The 11,392-nt window shown below is 33.2% G+C and overlaps 2 protein-coding genes across 4 annotated transcripts in view; both read right to left on the bottom strand.

Annotated features, from left to right (window-relative positions):
• Positions 1-4,159: 4,159 nt before the first annotated feature.
• LOC113868404 (DExH-box ATP-dependent RNA helicase DExH15 chloroplastic) lies at positions 4,160-11,227 on the bottom strand. Of its 3 annotated transcripts, XM_027503945.1 has the most exons (9): positions 10,666-11,227; positions 10,404-10,579; positions 10,149-10,262; positions 9,718-9,826; positions 9,536-9,622; positions 8,439-8,557; positions 6,950-7,130; positions 6,364-6,669; positions 4,219-6,237 (listed from the first exon to the last, which is right to left on the bottom strand). In XM_027503945.1, exons 1-9 carry the CDS (start codon positions 11,131-11,133, stop codon positions 4,417-4,419), a joined length of 3,381 nt encoding a protein of 1,126 aa, XP_027359746.1. In that variant the 5' UTR covers positions 11,134-11,227; the 3' UTR covers positions 4,219-4,416. The 3 variants fall into 3 exon arrangements, with proteins under 3 accessions (XP_027359744.1, XP_027359745.1, XP_027359746.1); XM_027503943.1 differs by having other exon boundaries at positions 4,160-6,669; positions 10,666-11,188; XM_027503944.1 differs by lacking the exon at positions 9,536-9,622 and having other exon boundaries at positions 4,218-6,669; positions 10,666-11,174.
• LOC113868403 (paired amphipathic helix protein Sin3-like 4) overlaps positions 9,713-11,392 on the bottom strand; it is a 37,226-nt gene continuing 35,546 nt past the window's right edge. The window contains exon 25 of the transcript XR_003505362.1: positions 9,713-9,723. The gene's annotated coding sequence lies outside the window, so the exon portion shown is untranslated. The remainder of the gene's footprint in view (positions 9,724-11,392) is intronic.

The raw sequence follows: 11,392 nt of genomic DNA, 5'->3' as shown, positions 1-11,392 counted from the left end.
ATTTTTTTTACATTTCTATGGTAAAAATTCTAATTTTTGGAGTTCACTATATCCTTTTGTTGGAACATAATTTCATGGATAGATCTAGATTCTTATAGTCTTGTATGGCTCCCAAATTGTCCCTATTAAATAATAAGGACCTAGCTCATGACTTAGTCATAAGTAGAGACGTGCCCTCTCAATATAAGTAAGTCAACGTACTAGTAACAATTTGAGTGGTAGCTCAACAACTACCAAGTGAGCATAAAGCCCCTCAATAGTAGTTGTTAAGGCACTTTCTACTCCTAGGCTCGCATAGGCTTGAGTATAAAGCCCAAATGTGTGTGAGGTAAGTGTTAGTGATGTGTGTGCATAAAGTATATAAGTTTTTATCCTATTAACTACCCATCTAACACAGACTAGCAAATACCGAAAAATGTACAAAAGTCATCTACCCTAAGATTCACAATATAGCAAGAGAAATAATAGTAACAAGATATTTATAAAAATAAACTGAACAATAAATAAAATAAAAAGAATACACAAACAAAATGAGTAAAATAAAAAAAGATTAAAACTTTTGCACACTTAATTAGATTAGGTTTGACTCTCAAAAATGTCCCCAGTGGAGTTGCCATCGGTCGCAACTGGAGTCACGATGGGATGACGATAACAAGGAGTCGTCACCAAAGTTTATTAAAGAAAACATTGCAAAAAACTTTTAATTAAAATAAAATCTTCGAAACCAAATTTGGGCTCAGGAGTCGTTTACGTGTAAGGAAGGTATTAGCACCTTACACGTCTATTGGTTAAAATAGTTACCTTCTAATTAATTGTGCAAAATTTTATTTTAACTTTGAAAACATTTTTTTTACTCTAAAAGAAACTAATTAATATTTTTTTCACTATTTTCAAATTTGTTATTATTATTATTTTTAGATTTATTTCTAATTTTTACAAATTTTTTGAGATTTTAATTTTATTTTTTAAAATGAGGAAATACAATAAAAATTATTTGAATTAAAGGAATGAGTTATTTGTAAAAATATTATTCTTTTTTTCCATTTTTTGTATTAAAGAAATATATAGTAAAAAAATTTATCTTAACACTTTATTTTTTTATTTTTTATTTTTTATTTTCTATTTTTTAAAATAAAATAAAAATTATTTTTTAATTTGTATAAAAAAAATGTGCTAGAAATTAATCTTAGTTTAAAATAATTTTAAAAATATTTTGAACCTGAAAAAATATTTTAAAAAAAATTGGACTTGACAGGTCAGGTTCTCGCTCCTACGTATCCTCCGTGTGTAACGTAGGAATCAAAGCTACACGTAGTTCTTTTTTAAGAATTATGTTTTGAATAAGTTTCAAAGATTTTCTTTCTTTTTTTTTTTGTGAAAAGAACTTGATTTTTCTTTATTATTATCATTTTTAAGTAAATCCACTCCTGCACAGGGTTCAAGTTAGCACACGACTACTCAATAAACCCTTATGATCTAAGCAGCGTTGAAGGTGGATCCTCCACTCTATCAAAATTACTTGGCTGTTGCGTGGATTCAAATGACTCATTTTTTTATAATAATGCAAAATTGATATACCTTTTAATATGAGATTTTTGCACACAAAAAAAAGAAACAAACGAGGGACATATAGAACAAATAAACAAATATAGGAGCAAACAAAAATGATGAGTAAATAACTCTTATTCAATTTAGGAAATAAGTTTTTCTTTAGGTTAGGATATGCAAAGAAATTAGGAGTTTTAGAATTTATGAAAAGAAATAATTTTTAAGATTTGGAAAAATTAAATTTTTATAATTTGCAAAATTGTTAGAGTTGAAAAAAGTAGTTTGTTTTAGACCTTGCAATAAAATTGAATGATTTTGGGTTAGAAAAACAAATATTATTTTTAGGGTTTGCAAAAAAAGAATAATTTAGAGTTAGAAAAAAATAGTTTGTTTTTAGGGTTTGCAAAAAAAAGTAATACTTGAAGTTAGAAAAAAAAAAAATTTTATGGATTTGAATTTTATTTTTAGGGTTTGACTAAGGGATTTTAGGGTTAAAAGAACATTAGGGTTTTTCGGTTTATAAAAAAAAGAGGGTTTATTAAAAAAAGGTTGTTGGAGAAAAATTAGATTCTTTAGGATTTTGCAAAAAGAATAATTTTTAGGGTAGAAAAAAAGTTTTTTTTTAATAAAATGAACAAATATTTCATGTTAAAAAAAATTTGGGATTTGCAGAAAGAAAAATTTTAGAGGTAAAAGGAAAATTAAAAATTTTGTAGGTTTATAAGAAAAGAAAAAGTTTTTAGGTTAGATAAACTAGGATTTGTAAGAGGAAAAACTTGTAATACAGACAAAAAAACAAGCACATGAAGATATGATGAGTAAAAGAAAAAAGGAACAACAAAAGAAAAAGGAAATAATAGTTCTTATCGAATGATAAAGAGAAGTAGATTATATTTTTGTTGACTCATTTGTTATGACTCAGAGTTTTTGAGTCGACTTTTCCTTCAACCTTCTAGATATGTTCTTTCCAATTGATCTCTAGGACTATGCTTTAACTCTCAATTGATTTCTTTTTAACTCTTTCCTTCTTCTAGATATGTTTTTTTCAATTGATTTCTTTTTAACTCTTTCCTTCTTCTAGATATGTTCTTTTCAATTGATCTTTAGGACTATGTTTTAACTCTCAATTGATTTCTTTTTAACTCTTTCCTTTTTCTCTCTGTTTTTCGAGCTCTCCCTTTTGAATCTTCTCTTCTCTCTGTGCTCTCAAAGTATCTCTGTAAAGAAAATATAAGGTGTCTACCTCAAAGTCTCCTCCTCTGAAGACCTAATCTTTCTATTTATAGGCATTTTCTAAAACTCTATATCCTAATGAAGGCTCTCTTATTTTCTGAGGACCAGTAATCAGTTTTTTTTTCTTTTTTATTCATTTTCCTAAAAATTTATTAACTATTTTGACCATTTCTAAATCTAATTTTATATTTAAAAATTAAAAATTTTGAATTTAAATTTTAAATTAATTTTTTTATCTATTTTCTTAACCTTTTAAAAAAGAAATTATTATATTTAATTTTTTATTTTAAAATTTATTTTTGACAAGGACCCTGATAAAATTAGGTATTTACAATGTGATTTCATTTATATATTCTGTTAATATTTATTCATAATTTCTTCTTTCATATCTCATTAATTATATTTTATTATTGATGTTTGTTAGAGAATTCGATCTATTACTTTGGTAAATTTTTAACATAAACATATATTGCAAAATATTTTACGTAAAACCTTTTTCATATATAAATTATAACTTATTTTAGATTCATCATTTCTCAATTTATTTATTTTTGTAAAATGACAAGAATGTAAAATTTATAATATATGTTATAGATTATCGATTTGTTTAATTTTTATGGGTTTGGTACTAGCTTTAAAAAAGGAAAATATCCAAAAGAAAAAAAAAGGGAAAATATCCATTGTAAAATATAATAAAAATGGTTATTATAATTGGTGTGTGTAAAGATTTGTTCAAGTGTACACACATAAGAAACGAAACCCAACGTCACTTTTTTTTCTGATCTAGACAATCATTCAAAGTATGTATCAAGAAAACAATTAGCACACATTTCTTAAATAAAGTGAAGCGTTTACTAAAAGAACTTTTGGAGAGAAAAGGAATGTGAAAGGATTCTTACTCAAAATAAAAGCAGATTCAATAAATTTATCAACAAGAAAACACAGACTAATAAACAAAAAGCATTAACTCTTATTATAATTAATAAATTTCAATTATAAAATTTTATAATGACTATCACTATTTGTATAAATAGTTGACAAAAATACACTTAAAATATAATTTAATTATAATGCATTATTTGTGGAAGTATTTGTATACAATCAAGTAATAAAAATATTATTATAAATGACTTTTAAAGAATCAAAAATTATAATTCGACATTAATGTTAAAAAAAAACTTTACACTAATCAATACATTTTAATTAAATTCATTAAAAAACATTTTTATATTTTTCTCAAATAATTTTGTATGGTTGTCTACGAAAGTGTTAGTATTTTGCCTATTATAGTATTATAATCAATCTAATATTTTAGTTCGATAAAAAACATTTTATAGAAAACTAACTTTAGTCATATTTATAAAAAACTAATAATCTAGTTTAAACAAAATTGTAAATTGACAAATATGAATTAATAGCAATAATGTTATCATGCCAACCAGAAATAGCCCAAGTGACAACATCGACCAGCTTGGGTTCGATTTAAATTGAATGGAGCAATTTTTCTTTTCCATAAACTTTTGTTAATAATAATAACAGCAATGAATAATATTAATAATAATAACATCATAAAAGCGTTGGTTGGAAATTAATTTACAAAATCTACAAACGGATCGTCCAACAGAGGCATAGAGATTACCCTGCGAGTTCACTTATTGGAGGCCGATCCATGATATCAGAAGCAGCCTTTGCATTGCGCTGCAACAACGGATCAATATCTGGCAATTTTGGAACCTGAACTAAAAGATCAATGGTCCGTCGAAGGAGGCGAGCTAAATCACCGTCATCCATCGCACAATCCATCATTATTTCTCTCCATGTCAACCCGGAAGCCCAGGCCTCAACCATACCACAAAACTGGGTATCCAAACAGCATGAGATTGTCACCCCATGTTTATCCTGAATTGCCAACAGGGCACTTCTTTGCTCATCCAATAACCTTATGAAATTAACCACAGTTGCAGAAGGTTCATAAATGTAACTGTTATTCTTCCAGGGTCGGACTTTTATACCCTCCGACACCAAACTTGCACACACTGCAGCAAGTTGAGCAGGTTTTAATTCTAGTAAAATTTTATTGCGAAGAACCATCGCAAGCCATAGCTCATTTTCTCCTCGAATCGCAGCCGCGGTTTCACCAAGCGGAAATATGACATGCGAATTAATATCTAAAGCTCTGGTTTCATGTATCACATTGCTAACCTGCATAAACTCCTTCCAACCCGAGGGTTCAATTTGTTCTATCCGATTAATCAAACGTTCAGACCTATTCTTCAGACGCTTGATTTTCTCCTCAGTAAACTTGACTGCGTCTATGATTTTATTATATTCTTTATAGCCTTCAGTACGAGCTATCCTTTTCTTCAGGCGTGCAACTTTATTTCTTTGTTCCTTGTAACGTTCAATGGCATCTTTATAGGGTTGAGACTTTAGCAGTAGCTCATCATTTTCTAACAAGCTACTTAAAACAGGAACATTCAAGCTCCAAGACCATGTCTCCAGAGATCCGTCCGTGAACCATAAACCACCATGTTCAGAGTGAGCAAGCTTATCCCACTTCATGTCCTCCTTGTCAAGGAGTTCACTCATAATTTCTCGAGGTCGAGCATCCCCTTGAGCCAATGGAACATTAGGAAAACCTGTCCCATATACTGTTTTGATCCACTTTTCTGTAAATAGATACCAAGAGTTATCTGAACCAAGAGCCACATGATAGGATGGTTCAAGATCTTCTTTCAACTCAGAATCAGTAGCACTAGGCTCTGCATTTGCCAAATTTAATGCAAAAGAATCGACAGAAGTAATCATATTTTTGAGTTTTGAAGCATTAAGGGAGTCAACTTTCCCCAAAAACACGGCAGGAATTGGATGTTGAACTCCTTCAGAATCCCTATACTGCAAGCACAAATATGGTAGATGTCCACTTTCGGGCTCCTCCAACAAAGGTTTCAGGGCAGATATTCTCTTTGCTTCCATTTGTTTCCGCAATTCAGAACGAACCCGTTTTTCTGCCCTTAAATCTTCCTGTAACTCTGCAATTTCCTTGTATTGTCGCTGTGACAAAGCCTTCCTGCTTTTTCTATCTATGGCTTCATCACTGATTTCTAACATCAGTAACTCAATTTCTTTCTCAATTTTATTCAGTTCCTCTTTAGCAGCCAGCATTACATTACTACTAACATAATTTCCAAAACTCTGCTCAACTAATTTCCTAGCTTCTTCCAATGTTCTCCCTGTGGAAGGTCTCGTATCATCTGATTCATTTGACCTATGAATGGCTTTCACACCAGCAAGAAGATTCAAAACCATTCCATATGAGGCGGTAAACTGTGAGACTAGAGGCTCAAGTCCAGCAAACAGCACCTTGCAGCACTCTTCAGCACCTTCATTAGGAGTTTGGATGAGGACTACATGACCACTTTCATCAATGCCTCTGCGTCCAGCACGCCCAGCCATCTGAAGCAGTTCATTTGAGCTTAATGAGATACGTCCGGTATCACCTCTTTTGCTGAGGGATGAAATAACAGCTGTTCTAGCAGGCATATTGATTCCAGCAGCTAGGGTTTCTGTAGCAAAAACTACCTTGACAAGTCCTCTTTGAAACAACTCTTCTATGAATGCCTTCCACAAAGGTAGACATCCAGCATGATGTGCAGCAACCCCTTGCAAAAGTCCTCTCACAGCTGTTTCTCTGACAGCATCAGGATACTGCATGCGGAACCTCTTCAAGGCTAGTTCAACCTCACTTGTTTCACACTCATCTAGAAGTTTGCAATTTTCAACATATTGCACAGCCGCATCACAACCCTTCCTGCTAAAAATAAACCAAATAGCTGGCAGCATATCCCTATACTGAAGTTGCAATAATGTATCAATTATTTGAGGAACCTGAAAAAGATTAAGATTATACTCCGTATAAAAATGTATGCTCACTATTATAAATACAAGATCTGAGTCTTTAAAACATAAGTCTGCTTACAGCCCAAGTGGGTATCACCACCCAAACTGCATATTCAATATTCATGAGTGATTATTGGATATATAAAATGTAGCAAAATCTCCCCATTTCAAAACTAAGATTTTAAGCTGTGAAAACGACAGGCAACAGATGGCCAGTATGATCATCATAAAGGAAAAAGTATAAAGAGAATTGATTTAGAGGCCATACTTGTGAACGACGGATTGCATTTATGTTATTCTTTGAGAGAGAACGTTGTTCAAACATGCTATCGTCACTATCATAGCTTGTGTAAGTTCCTCGTCTACGGGAATTCCTTTTTTTAGACCAATCATCCTTGTAAGGTTTAGCCCCTGCAGCTTGAAGTTGTAAATAATTGAGAGACAGCTTCCTGTTTTAAATAAAAGAAGAAACTAAGCTTCCATTTTTTTTATTCAGTAATAAAATGATGATAATATTCAGTACTTACTGGCTTAAATTCGTTAAATAATAAATAATACTAGTAGTTTATTGCTATGCATATTATGTCAGAAAACAATACTGTCACATTTTCTTTTAGAAAAAAAAAAAAGACTTGATACTTGTATATTTTTTATTGACCTATTCATCAATTCCATAGAAATTCTAGCAGTCATCATTATGTTGGTATTTTCATATTGATCAAAGAAAATACATAAATGACTGTCACAACAACATGATCATCACCACCAGCACCAATTTTGCAAACACAGCACTTGCTCTAGTCATCACCACCACAAACATTGATATATTGTTGTCATAACAATTAAATAAGAACAACATTGATGCTAAAATCATCAATACCACCGCTACACAACACTGTTTGATCAATCACTAGTTAACAACACAAGCAATAACCTAGATTGGACCTACTGGTAGCCATTTATGAAAATAAGATCATGGATATCACCCGTTGTCCTATTAATAGACCAGAATCCTAATAATTGATTTTGCCTGCAATTATTATTGAGGCACACTATGAACCACAACCCTGCATTTTAGAGCAGCCAAATTTATGCTAATCCAAGCCTCTCACCATTCTTCATTGCTGCAAGTACTAACAATGGCAACCATCAACCCCACCTATTGACTACTAGTATCATCACTGTGATCCACTAAATGCTTGGATTACAAAGAATAACCACCCATTCTGAACAGCAACCTTTCACATATCATATGATATGATCAGCACCCACAATTCAATTGTCTAAATTTCAGTGTTAAATATTTAGTTTTATCACATAACCAGATATCCTATGCCCTTCCCACACATTGGGAGAGTAGTAAGTACGTGACTAAAAACAATATAAACAATTAAATAAAAAATAAAAGCAACAGAAAATCATCAAGTAAGGTTGCCGTCAAATTAGTGCTCATCAATAGCAAAATGTTAAACTATTTGATGCTATGCTAATAACAACCAATAAAAAACACCACCAAGTTCACACCAAAAAGACAGAAAGTGAGTGTTTGTTGGGGGGTAGGAGGGAGGATATGACTGTTTCAGACACCACCTTCAAACAAGTTTGACTGTTAGGCTAATAGGAATTCCAATTATCATTAAATTAACATGGACAAATCAGACAGCTCTTTACCAATAAATAAGGCTTTCACTGATATAGAACATATGTAATAATTAACTCAACTGAAATGCAATAAGAATCGCAGACGTAGATAGCACCTGTTCATGTGCGTTCCTTTCTCATTGAGAAGTGGTAATAAGGAATTCTTCATAGAGAAATGCCAAGTCAATGGAACTGGGCGTTTTGATGATGTTACCAATTCTGTTTCACCATGAATCTGAAAGCCAAAAACAATTTTGCAGAGATTACAAAGAGAATTCAGCCCAGGTAGAGGACAAATATTTAGTTTGTTATCTGAATTCTTTCACTAGAAATAATTCCATCAGTCAGTGAAGATATAAAGATACTGAACCCAGTGCTTGTGGTCCACTTTCATCACATAAAATGAAACCAGAATCATAAAAAATAATTTTCTGGAAGGTATTTTTACATAAAAATTATGTAACTTAATTGTCTAGACTCAAGTTCTTTCTCTGCAATTATAGTATGCAGAAAATTCCAATAAATGAAAGTTGAATACCAAGCATTACCTAAATTATTCACGATCCCTGAAAAGCGGATAGAATATTAGCAATTTCAATCATCCATATTCCAAACAATGTTTTATATCCCAAACTGTAAAAGTCCATCAACATGCTCAAGTAAATAAAATTACTACAGAGAATATGAAGTTCGGGAAATTTTCAAATTAATTATCTATGATTCAATATTTTTATTAGGATTGTTAAAATCTTTCATGTCTTAACAGGATAAAAAAATCCTCAAAGGTGACATAATCTTTTGTATGGCAATTGATGTTATGTGCTTGATACTTAACAAACTTAAGTGAGTTTTAAATATGCACTTGAAGCTTGGCATTTCAAATATATAATGGACATCCAATGTCTAATTGCTTCAGCAAATTAACAGTTCCTTCACCTTTATTGTGGGATATGGATATTTTTCAGCCACATTGTAGGTTTCAGCTCATATGGATACGGTTTTTTAGGGGAAGTTGGTTTGTCTATTATGCAGTGTAATTGGTTTCTCTTTTGACATGTTGCCTGCCTTACTTTTATATTTGCTTTTCTTTTTCAGGAGTACTATAAATTCCACGGAACAGGACAATGCTGGTTCATTTTACAGAAGTAGAAAGCAAGTAGAAGCAAAATGCATTCTGCAACTGTTGTAGACATCACCCTCATAATCTGAATACCTGACCAATCCAACCAGCCAGCTCATCCGGATTTGCAACAGTTGCTGACAGACAAATAAGTTGAACTTCTTTGGGGCAATAAATAACCTGCAGAAGTTATCCCCGTGTGCATGAGCATGACAAATAAGAGAAGAGAAGTGGAGTACGTAAAGAAACATGCAAAAATAATAAATCATGCTTACGATCTCCTCCCAGACTGTACCACGGGATATGTCACTAAGGTAATGAACTTCATCCAAAACAATCACATCAACATCTACAAGTCCACTTCCAGATGAAACATTTCCAACACTGCATGACAACATATATGGCAATTATTTCTAAGATAATAATCACTGAAACTGAATACTAATTTCTCCTAGTTCAAGACAACTTATACGTCAATTATTTCTAACACCATGGGAACCTTGACCTTCTCAACATCTTGGTTCTTGCCCACTGGACTCAATCTACAGCTATATAGAATTCGAAACACAATACCTACACAGTACAAAACCATAATCCACATTTTTAACAGCACAATAGCAAAGACTCAGAAGTATCAAATAGCTGCTTTGTGAAAATAGAATCTCTAGTTTTAGACACTGAAATCCAATTTTATAATGCAGTATACCTCTGATACAACATGTTGCGTAATATCTCCGTGGTCATAATCAAAACCTGAGCATCCTTGTTGACGGCAGAATCACCGGTGAGAAGGCCAACGTTACTGTCGCCAAAAGTCTCCCTGAAAATCCATTTCGCCATGACAGTAAGAGTAACTATCTCAGACACACACACACACACACCCGAGAACACATACACACACGCGCGCAAACAAAAACGCAAAAGCAAAACAAATCAAATCTAGATTCTAAGCGTTGCACACCGGAATTCGCGGAACTTCTGATTGGACAACGCCTTGAGTGGAGTCGTGTAGAATATTCGCCGTCCCCTAGCCACCGTGGCCACCGCGGCAGCTTCCGCAATCAACGTCTTTCCGCTGCTCGTCGGAGCGGAAACCACCGCCGACGAACCTCTCAGAAAAGCCTGTATCGCTTGCCGCTGTAACAAAATCAACCGCACAAGCTCAATCCGAGTAAGATTCTCCAAACAAATTTAACATGAATAAAATAAAATAAAGAGTGAACCTGAAACTTGTCTATGCGGAAATCGTAAACAGAGGCAAGCTCGTCGACGTCGATGATTTCAGCGCCGAACTCCCTAACTTCGTTGCAGAGCTTCTCTACTCTCTGCCACTTGAATCCGTCGTATCGAGCCAACGCATCGGCCTCGAGCGTCTCGCCTTCGTCGGAAATCTCGCCGGATACGTCGTCGTATTCATCGGCAGCAACGTCTTCTTCTTCTTCATCATCATCTTCTTCGTCTTCGTCGTCGTATTCTTCTTCGTCTTCCTCGGCATCGGAGAAGGAGCGGAGGGTAGAGGTTGGGGACTTGAAGGAGAATGAGGCTCGGAATTTGAGGGAAAGAGGAAGGGATGGAAACCGAACGAGAGAGAATGGGAGAGAGGTAGAAGTGGCAGCAAGAAATGTGAAAGAAGGGTAGCGTGGTTGGAGTGAGAGGATAAGTTGGGTGTTGGTGGTCGTGGCCATGGCCATGGCGGGAGAGGACAGATTTTGCTTTCGTTGCGATTTTTATTTTCGCAATATCTCTAAAGCTGAAATCGGATTAGGCCCAATTAATTGATACTTTTGGGCCTGGCCTACACCGCTCCTCTTTTTCTCAGCCCATTTTTTCAAACGATATCAACTTTTTTTTGTTACTTTTGAAATTTAAATTTTAAAAGTGCATTTAGGGTGTACTTTGATAAAATAATTAATTAATTTGAAATTTATCATAAAATTTATTCGCATAAAT

The sequence above is a fragment of the Abrus precatorius genome, unplaced genomic scaffold, assembly GCF_003935025.1.
Source record: "Abrus precatorius isolate BTA unplaced genomic scaffold, Abrus_2018 Scaffold6, whole genome shotgun sequence".
In the NCBI taxonomy this organism is placed as follows: domain Eukaryota; kingdom Viridiplantae; phylum Streptophyta; class Magnoliopsida; order Fabales; family Fabaceae; genus Abrus; species Abrus precatorius.
Note: the sequence above shows the minus strand (reverse complement) of the source record. Positions and strands in the feature narration are given on the sequence as shown.